The sequence below is a fragment of the Rhinolophus sinicus genome, linkage group LG10 (genome assembly GCF_036562045.2).
Source record: "Rhinolophus sinicus isolate RSC01 linkage group LG10, ASM3656204v1, whole genome shotgun sequence".
NCBI classification, from domain to species: domain Eukaryota; kingdom Metazoa; phylum Chordata; class Mammalia; order Chiroptera; family Rhinolophidae; genus Rhinolophus; species Rhinolophus sinicus.
Genome location: NC_133759.1, coordinates 78,330,697 through 78,350,131, shown reverse-complemented (window position 1 = coordinate 78,350,131; position 19,435 = coordinate 78,330,697). Strand labels below are relative to the sequence as shown.

The following is a 19,435-nucleotide window of genomic DNA, read 5'->3' as shown; positions in this document are numbered from 1 at the left end:
GCAATAGTATGTAATTGAGTTTGTATGTGGGAGCGGGTGGTTGAAGAGGCTTCCAAGAGGAAATGTCCAAGAAAGCTGTGTATGTCCCAGGTTTATTCATGGCCAACTATTGTGTTCTTACTATCTCCTACAAAGAAGGCAGCATCACATTGCAATTGTGCTAGGAACTCCTGGAGAGTCTGGGAGACTGTAATGCATAATTAAAAGCATAGGTCTGAATAAGTCCCAAGTCTGCCATTGACTAACCATGTGCTCTTGTCTGAACAAATTAATTTAAGCTTCAGTTTCCTCAGCTGAAAAGCAGGGAGCACAGCAGTACCATCTCATAAGGTTGTTGTGAGGATTAAAGTATCTTAAGTGCCAGCACATAGTAAGTGCTGAATAAATATTGCAGTTGTTGCTATTTTAAATTGTCCAATGCATTTTTCTGAACAAATTTCATTAAGTTGAATCGCAAATCTAACAAAAAGTCAAATGATCTGTTACAATTTTCAAATGATACCCAAGACACAGGAACTCCAGAAAACTTGGATACGGCAGGCACAAAGTCTGTGTAAGTAACACACCTGACCCTCACCAGCCAATGTAAAATAGCAAAACAGACAGCATTCTTCCCCAACAAAAAGAAATGATGAATCTCCAGGCATTAGTCAGCTTGCGATACAACTAAGTTCCAACAAATTTCAGGTCCAGATATAGCCAAGTATACTGGGTTATCTTGTATATATATTTTACCGAAGAATGCAAAGTATTTCAAGTATACAATTATCTGAGGAGCAAAATAATAGTAACAGTAGTTCTGAATTTTATTTAACTGTGCTTGACTACTTAATTCTCTTTTTACCCTTGAATGCTAGGAGTGTATATGTGGAAGATTCAGTGTCACAACTGAAACATACCTTTAAATCTAATGAAATATTTATTTAATACGTAAATGTCTCTGTCTTGTGAGTCACTCTGTCTGATGTGAAACTTTTCTTAACCACAACCTAGAGTTGGATTCCAGAAGCAGGATTGACCTAGTCACTGAACAAAAGGAAAGATCATCTGTAGGGTTTGGAAAACTGAAATGGAAAGCACAAACAGCTGCAAAGTTCTATCTCAAGCATTGGGCAAAAGAGCTACTACACACATTTTAATCTGACTAAAATTACTTGCATGACTGACAGCCTGTCCAAGCAATACAATGAAATATGAAAGTGCTGATGTCAACAGTTCAAAGCATATGCTCTTTTGAAAGGGTTGATCTATTCTTTAATGCTAATTCCCTAAAATGAAGTGTGATAGCCCAGGGAAGGTAAAGGAATGGACACTGGATTCTAAACTCTGATGTGAAGCACATTTACTGATAGTTTGCTTGTACTTGTTTTATTTGGTAGCCTACAGAATGGATAATTAAAATTTCACTAAGGTATTACCAAAAAAGTTATCCCGAATATAATCCCTCACTAAAAAAAGCAATGAAGCCAAAAATAAAACAAAGACTTCAACCAAATGCCAGGTTAGAAAATTGCCTTGCAATTCTAAACAAAAAAATTGTGCTATATATTAAATCTGACTATGTGTAGCATCGATTGTTAAAATTATTTATTTAGTAAAATCATTAAATTGCCAATTTACTGACAGAATCACCATTAGTAACTAAAGGATATTACGTGCCAATAATTCTATTAAAAATAACATTTAAACATTTAAATTTTCTTTTTCCTTGTGTACACTGGTTTTCAGAGCATACAACTCATCTGGAAATCATTACTTTTACATAAAATAATTTCATAGTGATGAGTATCATATCAATAAACTACATCTTAGAATGCAAGACAAATTGATCTTTCTTAGCTTGAAAATGATATAAAAATTCCAGCCTAAACATATATGATTTTAAAAAACTGATCACTTCTTTTTCAAACTACTAACTTTCTTACCTAAAGAAGGCTTCCAAGTTACAGTTCACTCTGAATGAACGAAATGAAGTAACTGCTGCCATGGGGTACTCACCAACATCCATTTGATTTCACTACCTAGCTTGGCAAAATACCACAAAAACACATTCATCAGAATGTATAAGTAAAAATCCAATCATTTTTAAGCTTAGGATATTTACATATCATTGTATATGTTGAAAGTTTTTGTTAGGAAATTACTGATTCCCAGACTTTTTTTCTACCCAGAAGGAAACTTGTCCATAAAAAAAAAAAAAAAGAAAAAGAAAAACTAGCCTAATTAGTGCAAATACTGCAACACTTGCCAGGAGTTACACCTGAAGCTCTACAAAATGGAAGGTAGATCAGTCAAAGGGCTCTGAAAATTCACATTTAAATGAATATGTATGGAGAGATACTACAAAAAGTTTAAGGTGGTCCATGATGACATTTATTTATTTATGGGCTGCGTAAATCATTCAGTTCCAGTTTTTAGCAGCACATAATACCACCACAGTTATAATAATTAAATAAGCAGACATACCTTTTATTATTTATCATTTTCATATGAACATAATTTGTTTGACTAGTCTGCTGTTAACAGAACCCACGTTTCTGTGGTTTTTAAATTGTTCACTTATACTGGTAGACATAATTGATTCAGTCATACTTAATTTACTCATTCATATTCTCTTTGTGGTCTGGCCAATTTTAGGCACAGTGACTTGTCAGAATTGGGGGCAGTTTATGGACATGAAAGAAAATAATAACTGGTCTACACCAGGATAAAACTCACTGCCTTGGCATCGTGAATCAACATCATAAAGTAAAAAAATAAATAACTGCATTCTACCACTTTTGTAAGCCAAACTAAACTACACAGAGGAGGTGGAGGAAGCAAGTATTAATCAACTACACTCTTCTCTTAAATCTCTACTACCTACCACCTGCCAGCTCTCAACCTCTGAATTTTACTCCTAAAATAGAGAGCTTTGGAGGACAGACAGGAAGAATGTATTAAAGACCAGTATCCACAATTTGATCTTCCTCCACTGCCATCTGTTCTACTATTATCCAAACCACTGTTTTCCACACAATAGCAAGGTTGGCTCTCTCTCCTTTACAGTCTACTGCAGAAGTAGGCAGAAAGGAGCTATCAGGCACACTCTTAGAGGAACACCACAAATAAGAGAAAGATAAGTCAAGTGACTTGTATTCCCCTATCCAGATGACACACAATTTTATTTACTGCAGAAACTTTTCTACCGAGTTACCAATCTAGCTAATTTTGGGTTTACAGGCCATTCTTTATGTTAAAAAATAATGAAGTAATCTGCCAAGGATATATGGCTAAGGAATTACTACCTAAGACCCATGAGAAGACAGTATGCAAGTACCTATCTCAGATCAGTTTACTGGAGTCTTTAGGATCAGATGAATTATTTACCTGGTTGCTGAAGGAACTTGATTGCTATTTCAGAGTCACTATCTGAAATTGTGAGGGCTGACAGAAGACAAAACCACAGTACAGGATCCCATCAAGTGATAAGCCATACTTCCAAAAAGGGAGAGCTGAGCAAGCTTGACAGTGATCTTTAGCACAATTCTGGAGTACAAAACAGGTTTGTTAGCATTTGGGAAAGAATATAATGATGACTCAAAGTCCACTTAGTGGCTTCACTAACCACCCTAACCCAATTCCCTTTATTTTGATACGTTTACTAATTTAGTGGATCAAGTGACCATGTGAATTGGATCCTCTAAAAGTAAGAAATCTCCCACAGTATTCTTGAGGGAAAGACAATCAAAGAAAGATTAGATGAAAAACTAAACATCCAAAGCCAAACTAGTGGCGACAACGGAAGCAACTGTCTTCTGCCCCATCACCAGGACCTTCCAGAATGGTTAAAAATGAAGTTTTGAGTTTTCAACTGTCACAACACTGGAAATAGTGTGTAAATACTACAAATGACAGAACAAAGATTCAAAACTATCTAAAAAGCTACACAAGTTTGTTGGAAGTGGCAAGATGAAAATGAACAGGAAGTAATTAGCAAATGTCCTGTATTTAATCTCCTTTCTAAAGTGACACACGGAGAAATCAGATTGTTGCCACCACAGGCTGATGATCTCTGTTTGTTATGGGGTTTGAAATCCCAGCCGTCAGTGAAATGACAAGGGACGTGTGGCCTGGCCAGGAAAGCTGAAGATTTGTCCCAAAATACAGCTTCAAAACACACAGCTTTCTAATAAACCTCTTCCCATTAAATATAACCCAAGCAGAGGATGAAACATAATTTTTAGGAATGTTGTCAAAAATATTTATGTTCTTTGCAACCCACCTCTAAGTTCCTTCCTAAACCTAAAATCTACTTCTTTTTTTTTTAAATGGGAAAGTCAAATTATATCACTAAGGTTTCAATAGCACAAAAGAGAAAAAATATCTTTCCTAAAGCAGTGTTTGCCAGCGTTTTGGTGTTCTCACATCTTGATTTAGCCATTTTTCTATACTTTCTCAAGTCTCTCTGAGATACTGATATACTTATTTTTTTTTAAATCTTTTAATTTTAAAACAGGTATGTTTGCTTTTACATGACTCATGAAAAACTGAAGTTTTCAGAATACTCCTATATGTAGATTCAAAGCATCTCTTGAGATGCAAGGGACAGTTACACAGAACTAGAACTGGGCAAGGCGGTAAAATCCCTGAAGGGCAGCTGTTTCCCTCTCCTCAGACTTCCCCACCTGTCCTCCCTGGCTCTGGAAGAGACTGGGGCTTGAGGACACCAGGCCAGGCCCCCTGCAGGGAAGCCTTGTGAAATAGGGAGTCCCAGTTTAGTGAAGGGGAGACTAAGGCATCTAACAACTCAAAGGATTCGAGAAAGCATTTTGCAACATTTTTCTGAGAGAAAATGATCATAATTTATTCCACTTAATATTCGGGGGGAAAGTTTCTGGGCACATGTGCCAAAGACAAAACTTTCAAGTGCGTCGATTCTTCCAATTCACGGGCAAGGCTGGCGTCTACTTTTCTCGTGGACGTTCATTTCTTTGCGGCAAATACGAACTCTTACATGCTCCTCCTGTCAACTTGAGCACTTCATGGGGGCGAGCTAAAGCGACTGCACGGCTCCCTAATCATTCAGCATTTCCAGCAACTACACAGACTCCAAACATCACCGGAGGCACATCTGACAGAGGGGCGCGCGCGGACAATCCTTTCAGAGCTTACCCTCCGAAGATGAGGAGGAAGACGTCTGACCTCAGGGATCCGGGGTTCTGTGCTAGCCCTGCAGAAAGACCGCCACGTAAGAAGCCAGAAACGAACTGAGGCTGTGAAAGCCCACAGACCACCCGATCTCGGAGCAAATCAAGATCGGCCTCTGGTGTGTGTGACGGAAGTTGCCGGGTTTGGGGTGGGCGAGCGCGTTACAAGGCGGCTCCGGCCTCCAGCCGAGCTAGGGTCGCTCCTCAGGGGTCCCCCCTCCCACCCCACCTCACGCCTCGGATGGCCCAGAGGAAGGACACCAGGTCACGCCTCCTGGGTCCCAGAGAAAGCGCCTTGACCGCGGGCACCTCCGCGTCCCCCGATCACCAGTCGCCCGAAGCAGGACCCGGGGTCCCGCCCGCGGCTTCCTCCAAGTCAGCTGAAGCTCACTCTTCCGTCCACCACGACCCCCAGAAGGAAATGCTACCTTTAAACGGTATTTCCCTTCGTGCCCCGGCGTTAAGCGGGCTGGGCTGCGGCGGCGGGAGCCGGCCCGCCCAGTCCGCGCTCCAGGTGGCTGTCCCGCAGGTGGCTGTGGGCGGCCGGCTAGTGGCGAAGACTCGGGAGAGCGGGAGACTGCGAGCGTCTGCCCCGCCCCCGCCCCGCCCCCAGCCGCGCCCCGGCCCCGCCCCAGGCCGCACGCATGCGCGTCGCTCCACTTTTCGCGGGAGGCCGGTGTGTGGCTGCTGACACCTGCTCTGGGGGCCTAGGTGGTTAAGAGGAAGGTTTTCTGCGTATAGGTCTTCGACTAACTCGCTGTGACCACGGGCTCTGTAGAACAGATGGCCAACTTCTCCAAATGGCCGTGAATGAACAGTTCCAGTTTCTAGCACTTAACCTCCCCAGAAAGTGCATCCATTTATTAATATATATATGAAAATAAACTTTTGAAATATGGAAAATGGTAACAGTTCGCTGTTAAATATGTATATAGCACCTCCCTACCCTGGGCTACATCTCATTCCCTGGGGATAACCATTGTTCCTTGTGCAAACTACCAGACCTTCAAGACATACACGAAAAAGTATAGTGAGAAGTAAGGATTTTATGATTCTTTCTTATTCATTAGTTTTTTAAAATCTAAGATTAAACTATACATTGTTCGAATACTTCCTCTTTTGTTTACTTCATCATTGACACAGTTACATATTGACACATGTAGATCCCCCTACTTATTTTATAAAAACAGCTTTATTGAATTACAAAATAATTGACAAGATAAACTGCACATACTTAAAGTGTACAAAAGGATGCTTTGACACTCCTAAAACCATCATTACAATCAAAGTAATGAATATATGTGTATCTCCCAACAGTTTTGTTATGCTCTTTTTGTAATCCTTGCTTTGAGTCCTCCTTCATCTGCTTTCTGACACTATAGATTAGCTTGCATTTTCTAGAATTTTATATAAATTGAATCATAGAGTATGTACTCTATGGTCTGGCTATTTGCACTGAACATAATTGTTTTGACATTCATCCATGTTGTTGAATGTATCATAGTTCTTTTTATTGTTGAGTAGTATTACCTTGTATGGATATACCTCAGATTTTTATTTATACATTCACCCGATGATGGACATTTGGGTTATTTCTAGTTTTTGGCTATTACAAATAAAGCTGCCATGAACGTTACTGTACACATCATTGTTAGATATATGCTTTCATTTCTGTTGGATAAATATCTAAGAGTGGAATGGCTGCATGATATGATACGAGCTGTGGTCAAACAATATGGAGAATGTTTAAATAAAAAAATATATTACAGTAAAAAACACACTGCCATTAATGATGAGGCAGGAGGATTGTAATAGTGGCACTAAATCTTCTATTTTGAGATTTAGATCTCTGGTATAGTTAGAATTAACTATTGTAATTTAGCTTGGGACTTTTTGAAAGCTTTCTTTTCTTTCTTTGCTTCCTTTCTGCCAAACCTTAATGATTCTGCTTCTTATACATTTACTATGCATACCAGTTTCAATGTTTCTACTATTTACTTCAGCCCAGTGCTGGCCCTGTGATTTGGGCAAGGTTTTGCATCTGTATGGAACCCACTCCTGGTTCCAACTTAAATCTACATAACATATGCAAAGGTTGTGATAACAAGTTTAACCGTACCTTCCCCCACTCCAATGGACAAAGGCGAACTCAACAGAAAATTCCACTACAGGCCAAAGCAATTTACATCCTGGTTAGAAAATATAAAACAAGAGGAAACAAAGACTTGATGCATTAGTTTCCAGCAGACTGCCCAACTGACCCTTTTCTTATTTTAATAAATCTTCCTTTTGTATTTCTACCTGCCTCTTGAATTCTTTCACAACCCTTAAGTGAGCAGCCACTACGATTAATCCCCCTCAAAAGACTCCCCCTCACTTTGAACACACATATCCCATCGTTCTTGTCCCTCTCTGAAGCAGTTCTGGAAGTCCTCTTTCATGAGTGTCTTTAGTTGTGCTGTCAAAGCCTCGACGTCCTGAATCATTTTGACTTTGGGGAAGAGCCAGAAGTCGCGCAGTGCAGATCCAGTGAATAAGGTGGATGAGAACATACCATAATGTCGGTATTTGACAGAAATTGCCATATGCCAGAAGCGATGTGTGACACGGAGCATTGTCATGATGGAGGATGATTTATGATACACTTTAAAACACACCTTCTCTCAACTGTAGCTCCCACCCGACTGACTGCACTGAACAAGTTGAAACTTGTCACACACTGTTACTAAGTTTTGATGAGCTGCTTCCCATATTGAAGATCCCTGCCTTTCCATTGGGTGGCACTTGAAGCAGCATTCACTGTGTTTTGATGACAACAGAAAGGCTCCGTGTCACACATCGCTTCTGGTATGGCGATTTCTGTCCAATAAAAACATTACAGTGTGTCATCATCCACCTTATTCACCAGATCTGGCACCGCCCGCGGCTTCTGGCTCCTCCCCAAAGTCAAAATGACCATGAAAGGTAAATGTTTTGAATTGATTCAGGACATCGAGGCAACCACAATAGCACAACTGAAGACACTCACAAAAGAAGACTTCCAGAACTGCTTCAGAAAGAGGCAAGAACGATGGGATAACTGTGTTCAAAGCGAGAGGGAGTATTTTGAGGGGGATTAATGGCAATGTGTCTTTTACTGTAATAATTTTTTTATTTAAACATTCACTGTATTGTTTGATCGCACCTCATAGGTGTATATTTAACTTCTTAAAAAGACTGCCAATGCCTTTTCCAAAGAGGCTCTTTTACATTCACACCAGCAATGTATTGGAGCTCTATGTCCGCTACATCCTCACCCAACTTTTTAATCTAATAGATATCTAGGGGCATAACAATGCAGTTTTAATTTACATTTCCCCAATTAATAATGATGTTGAGCATTTTTTTCATGTGCTCATTTACCATCTGTACATCTTATGGGGGGTATTGGTTTGTGTTTTCTTTCCTCGTGAGATTTTGATATCAAGTAATGCTGGCCTCATAGAACAAGTTGGGATGTACTTCCTTCTCTTCAATATTCTAGCAAAGTTTGTGCAAAAGTGGTATTAATCATTTTTTAAATATTTGGTAGAATTCATTAATGAAGTCATCTGAGCCTGGAGTTTATTTTGTGGGAAAGTTTTTACCTACAAATTCAATTACTTTAATATATATAGGGCTACTCAGGTTATCTATTTCCTCTTGAATGAGCTTTAGAAGTTTATATCTTTCAAGAAATTTGTCCATTTCATCTAAATTGTTAAACTGATTGGCATATTATTCATAATAGTCTTATTATCCTCTTAATGTCTATAGTATCTGTAATGATGTCACCTCTCTCATTCCTGGTGTTGGTAATTTGTGACTATACTCTTTTTTACCTGATTAGTCTGGCTATAGGATTATCAAGTTGATTGGCCTTCTCTGAGAACCAGCTTTTGGTTTTTCATTTATTTTTCAGAATTGTCTTTTCTGTTTTATATTTCATTGATTTCTGCTCTGATACTTATTTCCTTTTTTATTTACTTTGGGTTTAATTTTATCTTCTGTTTCTAGTTTCTCAAGGTTGAAGTGGAGTTCATTGATTTGAAACTTTCCTTTTATTGTAATATAGGCTTTAGTGCTATTTTTATCCCTATAAGTTCTGCTTTAGTGGCACATCACCAATACCTAAATTCAGGGAGTCCACTAAACTCAGCATGGGTTCCCCCTTCCTATATAGCACTCTAGAAACTCTCTCAAGGCACTAAAATGGGGCATTCATAAGACTTCTGGTATCTTGTGTCTAGAAAGCTGTTGTTTCATATATTTTATCCTTTATTGGGGGTGGGACGCAGGTGTTTCTGCAGAGGGAATATTCAGTCCCTGTTTCTCTATCTTGGTTGGAATGAGAGATCTCCTTCTCACACTTTGTAGTGGCTGAAAGAACAGTTACCCTTATATGGAAACGTCATAAGACCTTTACCTGTTCTTGTATTGCTAGACATTTAGTTTTTACTATTAGAAGTGTGCTGTGAAGATCATATATTTGATGCACTTCTATGAATATTACTGAAAATATTCCTAGAACTAGAGTTGCTGGTTTAAATATTTTAGATTTTAATAGATATGGTAACACTAAAATAAATGTTGGTCAGATAATTGTGATATACTTGATTTCAAACTAAGGAGCACAAAATTATGCCAATAATAAATTTTTTTTAAAAAGCATCTCTGTATAGCTTTTTTGCAGGGAGTGTCATTGTCGGCTTTGAGCAAATAGTGATTCTGGTTGCTAGAATCAGAATAGTTTAAATTATGCTGCAGTAAAATACAACTGCAAATCACAGTGATTTGACACACAAAGTTTTATTTCTCAGTCACACTGCATTTCTCTCACGATTCTGCTGGTCCCTGTTGTCTTCATTCTGGGACCAAGAATGATGGAGAAGTTACTATCTAAGAAGTTGTCAGTCTATGACAGAGGGAAAGAGGAGGTGGGATGTAGACATTGCATCTTATGCTTCTAAGCACATGTCAATTCCATTCTCATTTCATTGGCCAAAGCTACTCAAAATGGCCACTCCTAACTTTAAATGGATGAGATAATGCAATCCTACCACATGCCTGGAAGGAGAAACCTGGAATGTTTGGGAACAATCATAATGACTGGCACATTACTAAAATTGTACAATCAAAATTTCTCCAAAAATATTTTCAAGCATAAAAAGATGTCTCAATATTGGGGGTATCAAAATTTGGGGAGGGGAATCTTCCAAGACTGCAGTCACTTCTGAGACCAACTGCAGATATCAGGAACCCTCCAGACTACCCTGCTTCTGACATCAATTGTAAGTTTGAGGGTTCCCAAGACCACCCTTAGATTGATAGTTTGCTAGAAGGACTCACAGAACTCACTAAAAGCATTATACTCATGGTTATGTTTTGCTTTATTACAGTGAAAGAATACAGATTAAAGTCGGCCAAGGGTACAGATTCTTGGGGCAGAGTCCAGGAGAGTTCTGCACATTGCCTACCAGTTGTCATCTCCCAGTGGAGTTATGGACAGCACTAAATTCTCCCAGTAACAATATATGACAGAATGCATGGAGTATTGCCAACTGGGGAAGAGGACCTGAGCCTTGATGTCTAGTGTTTTTACTGGGGCTTGGTCACATAGACATGGTTGACTCCCTGTGTAGCTGACCTTTAGTCTCCAGTCTCTCTACAGGTCTAGCTGATAACGGCCTGGGCCAGAGCCCTCCCATGAATCACACTGTTAGACTGTTTGGCATGGCCCAAAGCCCTAAATAAACAACGACCGTCTGTCTTATCAGGCAGAACATGCCAAAGACTTGTCTCTGTCACGCTGCAGGAGTTGAGGGCAAAGACCTCTCTTTGGGTAAGGTTAATTCTTTACTACACAGGGATTAAATCATACTTGATTCAATATCATTTCAGAACTCTATAATGAAATTTCCTATGTATCCTATAGGAAAGAAAAATATATTTGAACTGTATCAGTAATATTTGCTACCTAAAGAAAGTCTTTATTTTTGGCAGAGCAATAGGAAAAAACACAATGCCATATTTACCTTAATATATAAACTGTCTCCTTCCCAAAGAAAAATTCAGGTACCTTTCTGAGGTTTTTTCCCATTGTACATTGCAAAACGCATTGCCTACATAAAAAGACACTGAAAGATTTGCTTCATTATAGTTTGTTGCATGTGAATCCTACAGTGAAGTGAATTGTGCTCTGAAGATCTACGCTGCCTTCCTTTTAACAATTTGGTTTTTAATATTTAAAAGATATATAATCTATTAGGTTGCTGCAAAAGTAATTGTGGTGTAAAAGGTTAAACATTGCGAAAACCGCATTTACTTTTGCACCAACTTAATATTTTCTACATAGGTTACATTTTTTTTTCCGACCCAAAAATCTCTTAAGATTTTTGAGATTCAGTCTTCAAAAGTTATATTATGCTTTCCCCAAAGGAAAATAGTAAAGGAAGTATTTAGTAAAAAATTAAGGCTATTCATTGTAAAATCACAAATGCCAACTAATGTGTCTCTAAATGTGGAAGAACTGACTGCTGTTTGTAATATTCAAACAAAGTGTGAAGCCCCCCCCAAACAGGGGGATTATAAAATGAGCATTTCTAAATGGGTCAGGGTTAGTCATCTGTGACAGCACTGATTCAAAGCCATTACCCTATTTTGAAGAGTAAAGTCAAGGGGATTACATAGAGCTCAAGATTTCATTAACACCATGTTCTATCTAGGTGTCAGGTAGCCTTGTCTTGCACAGCCTCGTGGATCTGAACTTATTCGTTTCTTAAAACGGAGAAGAAAAATGATTTGAACCTAATGCTTTTCACTAATGCTTTTCTAGTTAAGCCTTTACAGCTGCAAAGTTATTAAAATAAAATGTAACATTGAATTATGTTTTCCAACTTTGTATATTACCTGGTTTTAAACGTTGCAACTCAGATAATTATCCAAATACAGTGTAACTGAAAAAAATTGTTAATTAACTAATTAATAAAAAAAGAAACAAGGGAATTTATTGCCCTTTTAACTAAGCATTTTCATGGAAATACTTTGTTAACCGAGAGATAATTTTCTACAGTTCTTTTATTTATGAAAGGCAAAACCCTGTATTATTACTTTGTCAGCACAAATCTGGGATCATTGAGTGAAACAAGATCAGTCATTCTAAATCATTTAATAAAAGTAGGTTAGTAGGTCATGTTTTATAGCCGTTATGGTCATCGGCCATTTTTAGGAGCATTTTGAAAAAGTCATTTTCAAAAATGAAAATTTCTTAGTTTTTTGAACAAAAGGACAATTTTAACACTGAAATATTTTCCTTATAAAGAACAGTAAACTCTTTCAAGTTACTAAATTTATCATTTCCTTGTTTATGGCAAGTTTTCCTATGTTAACTCCAAATCTTTGAAAAATGACGTATCATAAGATTGAAAATTAAGTACACAGCAGTTTAACTTCCTGGTTTTAGAAATCCAAACTGGTTGTTTTTTTTAAAATGATTATTATTCATCAACATAAGGAATATACTGTATTGTGAGTCAATTACATTGAGATCATAAAGTAGAAGAATTGTTAGAGGAAATAGGAAAAACACTGTAATATTTAATTGAAGTCATATTTAAAATGCAACAGCATGGCAGTAGACTGCCGGCAAACACACCGTTCAAATACCCAGACAGAAATAGGACAGCTCTTTGTTGCAAGCTATTGAGGAGACACTGGAAAAACAGGCTCACAAACACCAGTGAGGTTTGCCAATCAATGACAATGGTCACCAATCCAGGACAGAGGACAGTGGAAAAGAACAGACTGTGAGCCACACAGTCATCTGTGCAACTCAGCTAGATGCTTACAACAGTGACGTTCACTACAGCTCACGTCGCTGCTGAACGCACTCACACCTGCTGCGAGGCTCCTAGTTGGTGGTGTTAATTCAAGTTATTACAGCAGCAAAAATTAATGCCAGGCACAGCATGTCTGCTTTTTACAATTCCCTGTACGGACAGCCTGTGTTGAGTAAAATTAGAAGACTCCGCATTTACTATAGGGAGAGTTACATCTTCAACTCTATGAGTATTCTCATTTGAGCCTTCCAAAAAAAAATTAAAAAATGAGGTGATATTTGCAGAACATGTACACATAAAACTCTGAGTGAAACCACTTTTCTGACCCCATATCCAGCACTTGAAGTAGTGTGGGCTCTCAGATGGGCTTTGAGGGAAAGTCCGGTTTTTTGAGAAGGCACAAAGCTCTGTGTGTAGGGGAAATGATTTTCCTCCAGAAGGAGGGCGCAGAGCTCATGTGTGACAGTTGGGGCTATTTTCTTCCCACAGTGATGACTCGCAGAATATGTGTTCCATTTGGGTTGAATCATAGTAAAATAGTGTATTTCAGATCCCCAAATCCTTGTTGAGCATTTTTCCCCTTATATTTAAAAAAGAGGTTTTCTCTTTAGAGAAAGTTTTGTTACTCGTTTTTCTTTGTCAACATCGATTACATCTTCTTACCTTTAGGGAACTTTTCAAATCTTGGAAAGGAAATCACGACATCATCTACTATTCAATGAAGTGTGTTTCATTAAGAGCAAAGTGCTGCTGAGTCATATCCTGAAAGTGAGTCGTTACTTGCAGCAGATAATTATCCAGGTGCTTCAGAAGAGAACCCCGTCAAACTCTTATTATATTGATGTATTTCCCTGTGGAACAGAGTTTTCATTCTCAACCCAGAAAAAATTCACTAATATTAAACTTGTAGGATGACATATGTGGTTGCCTTTAACAAGTGGTTTTGGCAATGGGCAACTACATCACTGACTCCTGAGTATAATTTAGTTGCACTTCCTTCAATTAACTACCTAGAAAACTGTGTTAAAAACATTAATAAATCACAGTATATCTTATACAACATTCATTACATCCCTAGCACATTTCCACTTTTCCTAATTGTTCTCAGTATAGAGTTTGAACATTATCCTACCATAAAAGATAATGGATTTGAGCAAAAGGTCCTTTTCACAAACTCAGTTCCCCTATATTCTGGAAGTCATATAAAACCTATTTTCAAATAGCCTAAATTTAATTTAGATTTATTTTTGCTATTGTTTCATAAAAATATGTTGAGAACTGTAACGACTATACTCCTGAATTATGCAGAAAAAATGTCCCCCGATAGTTTTAAAGGCAAATGTTTCACATTTAAAATTTTGGTGAGCAGACTTTTGTAAAGTAGGAAAAATAAGGGGAAGGCATACCCAGTGAGATTTGTCCTGGCTGGATGACATTATATTATCCTATTCTTTTAGCTTTGGTTTGTCAGACTCCCAGCCCAAATCACAGACATTTTTCTAGATACAGGACAATCATGGAAAATGATTTTTTGAATACACTAATTATGTCCTATTCCATGGTAAAAGGCTGTGAATGCAGTCTCTAGTGTTTCTCCAATTACTCCGGACACAGCTCTCCTTGGCTGGTTCCCCCTCATCTCCTCAACCCATCAACCACATGTCCCTGTGGTTCTAGAAGCACGAATCCTTGCTATCCGTGCTGATTCTGTTGGTGATGCTATCCCTTCTCGTGGCTTTAAGTGCTATCTATACGTTATTGACTCCCAAATCTTTATTTCCACTCCTCACCTCTCTTGAACTCCAGACTTTTATACCCAATTCTCTATTTGACTTCCGTTGGATTTCCAACAGTCATCTCAAACTTATGTCCAAAGTAATTTCTAGATCTCTTCCTTCAAAACCTTCTTCTCTTGCTGTTTTCCTCAGTAAGTAGCAATGCCATGTTTTCAGTTCCTCAGGCCCCAAACGTTGGAATCGTCTTTGACTCCTCTGTATCGTTTCACATTCTACATACAATCTGTCATCAAATCTTCTCAGTTCTACCTTCAAAACATGTCCAGAATCTGAATACTTCTCACTACCCTGACCGCCACCACACTGGTTCAAGTTCCCATCATCTCTCACCTGGAGTGTGCAGTGGCCCCCTAACTGACCTCCTTGCTTCCACTCTTGCTCCTTAGAAAAATTTTTAAATTATAGTTGGCATACAATACTGTGTTAGTTTCAGGTGTATAACATAGTGCTCTGACGTTTATATACCTTATGGTGTGATCACCAATAATAAATCTATTAACCACCTATTGTCATGCCTGCAGTATGTTCTTAATGCTGTTAGAGTAGTTCTGTTAGAGTGTCAACTCATGTCACTTCTCTACTTGAACCCCCCCAATGGTGTCCTTGCAGTCAGAGTACAAGCCAGTTATTATAGGGACCTGGGAAACCTCCCCTCAGTCTCTTTTCTCCCCACCCCATTTCTTCGACTTTTTCTTCTACTACCTCTCCCTCCGTCCTCCCTCCCTCACTCTACTCTAGTCAGAAGGGCCTCCTCCTCCCTGTTCCTCAAACCCTCCAGGTACATTCCTGCCCTGGGGCCTTTGTTCTCACTTTTCCCTCTACCTCGTGTACTCTTTCCATAGATATCTACAAGGCTTACTCCCTATTATCCTTCAGGGCTTTACTCAAGTGCCACCTTTACTTTCTCCTTAGTACTAACCTCTATATAATATACTGTATGTTTTGCTTATCTATTACTCCCACTAGAATGTATGCTCCAGACAGGCATGGATTTTGGTCTGTTCTGTTCACAAACTAGATCCTCATTACTTAGAACAGTGCCTGGCCTATAGTAGGTAGTCAATGCATAATTGTACAGGGAATAAGTAAATGAATGTCTCGTCATTCATAAAATTGTTCCAGAGACAGAAGATGGATGGACGGACGGATGGATGGATGGATGATAGATTGATAGGTTGATAGATAGATAGAGAGATAGACAGATAGACAGATAGACAGGATAGGCCTATAGATAGGTTGGCATAACTTGTCACTACCACTCTCCCACCCCCACCCAGGAAAAGCAGCACAGGCACCAATACAGAATTACAGATGGAATGATCCCATTTTAGGCTAAGGACAGTATATAATCATTATACATTTTATATCTCTCAGAAGTTAAGTATTTAATAATACCTTTCATTTGAACATCTTAAAATGTATTTTAAAAGCAGTACCGTAATTACATGCAGTTAGACATCACTATTACACATCAGGGAGCGTAGAAAGCTTAATGGGTTCAAGATCTCACTGGCTTTTGACACCTTTGTTTTGGAACAGAAAACGCAAGAGGAGCCCAAGTCGCAGTTTGCCGTTTAAATCTGAGACAGTCTATGATTGCCTGGCTCCTTAGCAGAAGAAAAAAAGTGAAATGACTTGTAGACTGTCAACAGAGTGTCCTGGTGACCTTGGGCCAGTCGGTTACCTCAGTTAACTTGACTCGGTTCTTCCTGTCTACTCGGCATATCACAGTTGAACAGATGACTCAGGGAAGGCTCTGAGAAGGAAGTGGGGCTCCCTGCTGGCGGTTAACCAAAAGTGTTTCCCTGAGGTCAGAGTGTGAGTGACATATGTGCTCTGTGTTGACCACATGTGTAATGTAAAGACAAGAGTTCCTTCCGAGACGGAGCTTCTACAAAGTTACCAAGTGTGTATTTAGAGTGTGGCTTTGGTCTCTTGGTGCATGTCCCTTAGCACCTTAAATCCCCTCTTCAAAGGCCCAGAACCCTCCCTCCTTTTCCTTTCAAAACTGGCACACAGGAAAGCCTCTGATTACATGTTACATGTTCTTTCTGAGAGATCACAGTCAGAAACAAAACAAAGGAAGTACCAGCGGTCAAATTTCAGGAATCAATAAGCTCTGTGTTCTAGGGGGCAGGACCCTAACTACCAGCGTCCTGGAGACAAAGTGGAGTGGGACAGGCCCTCCCAGCAACCCCAGCACCTCAGTGCTCTGTTTACTAAAATCAACTCTGCCCCGTGGGTCTCAGGTCTGAAAGAAACTATGACAGGGCTTCAATCATATATCCAGACTTCTGCAGGACCTCAGAAGTCATTTAGTCTTACACCTGAAACCAGTTATAATGATAATAATACTCATTTAATCTAACTCCCTCATTGTATAGGGGAGGAAATTGAGGTTCCAAGAAGTTAGAGGCTGTCCTGGGAACTCCTCAGGGCACATTCCATATCCCGCTTTTCTGTGTGCTTAGAAATGACTGGGCTGCATTTCTTACAAAAGGTCCTGTCATTCAGCACAGTCATTATGCACATCCTCTCAGTCTGAAGCAGTGATATTTGACTGAGTTCGTAGACCAGGATGCTCTAAAACTACTCATGTTCTAGGAATACAAATCATATCAACTACTAAGGAGATTTTCTAGTTGGGCCCAGGAAGAACTAACTTGTCTGCCTCTAAACTGGAGTAACCCTATGACCACAGCACCAAGTAGTAAATCAGTATTATCTGCTAAACCCAAGAAAAAGCACAGTGCTGTGGAGAAGATGCTGGTGGGGAGAAGGCAGGCATGCGTTTTAGCCCAGGCTTCATCACGATCTAGCCATATCACTTTGGGCAAGCACTTCATCTCTTTGGGACATAGAAACCCTCCCAGTAAGTAACCAAACTTACTATCATCCATTAGGACAGGGCAGGTAGGTGAGCAAAGCAAATGGGCAACAGTTTTGCTTTAAGGAAAAAATGCCTCTCTGGTTGTGTCTCCTCATCCATCAGAGCCTTGGAGAAACAGATTGTCTGGAAAGGCTGAGAGCAAGCACACTTGTGCTACCCCAAGTCTTTCTAGCTCCTTTCTGTAGCCAGAAAATGGACACCAAGGGAGGAACGAAGAAGATCCCTCCCCCAAACCAACTGCAGTGGTACACGTGATGTGATCCATACACGGCCAATGATAGCACCTACTCCCCAAGCAACAGGACTAGGTCCAGAGGACAGCCACGTGACCAAAACAGACCCCATCTAAGTTCTTTCCTCAGACTGGTATACAGATTGGGAAATAGAAGTGCTTTTCTCTAGAGTTAATCAGCTGAAATGATGCACGTTTGAAGTTACTGAGGCGACTTCCCTTGGGCGCATAGTGGAAGCCCATCTATAGGAGGAGGGCAAAGGCCAAGACAGAGATAATCAGAGCCGAGAAAGACGTGGTCCAGTGATGCTGGTTCCTGGATCCCTGGATCCAGCCATGCCTAAGGATGTTTGAGTCAAAAAGTTTTCTTTTTTGCTTGAACGAGCTTTAGCTGGATTTGTCACTTTTAATTAAAATAATCTTGAGTAACATATTATCTAATTTTTCAAATGAAGAAAATGAGGTCTATGTGGAAGGAGGGACTGACGCAAGGTTACACCGCATGTGGGGACAAAATTTGGACTTGAAATCAGCTCTACTGATTTCCATTCCAATGGATTCGACTATGCTGGGCTTTATATACTGTATCTTCTGAATTAGTCGGCATTTTCTGAATGATGGTACAGGTCTTTTTCCACACCCTATTTCACCATGGCAAAACCCATTATTTAAGCAAAAGGAGGAGGACCATTTATTAAGGATTCTGTAATATAATAAGAGAGCTTAGACGAATAGATCTGTGTCTAGGTAAGTCCAAAGAAAAGATTCAATCATGTCAGGATCAAGGGTAGAAACTATGTACTTGATTCTATTTTTTTTTTTTCCGCCAGTGGAACATCTGCTGTGTTCTAGGCACAGCAATAGGTTCATTCATAAATGTGTTCATATGAAGTTACCTCACACTGGGCTTCATGCATAGCTGAAACTCAACAGACATGGGAAGGAGAGGAGGGGAGGGAAAAGGAGGAGAGGGCAGGGGAAAGGGAGGGATGGAGGAAGAGAGGAAGACAAGAAGGGAGAGGAAGAAAAGCAAAGCAGAGTGGGTTTCAAGTAAAGTTTTTTCTAAAGTTCAACAGTTTATATTAATAACGAGTATCTTACAAGTAATCTCAAATATGTCCGTGTAACCTAGTCTACTATACAATTACTACTTTTTCTCAAATTGAACAGAAGAAACTGTGAGAAGAGAAACCTCAAGTCAGAGCCTCAGACCACAAGCCTGCCTTAGTAGGACTGAACATTAGGAGCAAATGAGGTAACTGAAGATGATGACACTTGATAAATGCTCTAATTGTTATAGTTCCATGAAGTGTTTGTAGCAGGGCTCAGTCACGATAAGTAATATTCATTTACAAGGGCTGAGTATTGGTGTAAACCGGGTGAAAGTGGGCAGTTCCTGGACTTAGTCACACAATGAATAATGTTTTAGAAAACCTGAACACTTGATGATGAATAGATGTTAAGATTACTCT

At 39.4% G+C, this 19,435-nt stretch overlaps 1 protein-coding gene across 6 annotated transcripts in view; it reads right to left on the bottom strand.

Annotated features, from left to right (window-relative positions):
- Window positions 1–19,435, bottom strand: part of FBXL21P (F-box and leucine rich repeat protein 21, pseudogene) — a 38,396-nt gene that overhangs the window by 11,281 nt on the left and 7,680 nt on the right. Inside the window, exons 1-4 of one of the 6 annotated variants that reach the window (XM_074313541.1) lie at window positions 5,618–5,767; window positions 4,932–5,212; window positions 3,370–3,528; window positions 1,926–2,021 (exon numbers count right to left, since the gene is read on the bottom strand). The exons of 1 other annotated variant lie outside the window; for it this stretch is intronic. In XM_074313541.1, the coding sequence (XP_074169642.1) occupies window positions 1,926–2,008 (83 nt within the window). In that variant the 5' untranslated portion in view covers window positions 2,009–2,021; window positions 3,370–3,528; window positions 4,932–5,212; window positions 5,618–5,767. Of the gene's footprint in view, window positions 1–899; window positions 1,027–1,925; window positions 2,022–3,369; window positions 3,529–4,931; window positions 5,213–5,617; window positions 5,768–19,435 lie in introns of those variants that run through there. 4 more of the 6 variants (XM_019740391.2, XM_019740392.2, XM_074313542.1 and 1 more) reach the window with 4 other exon arrangements.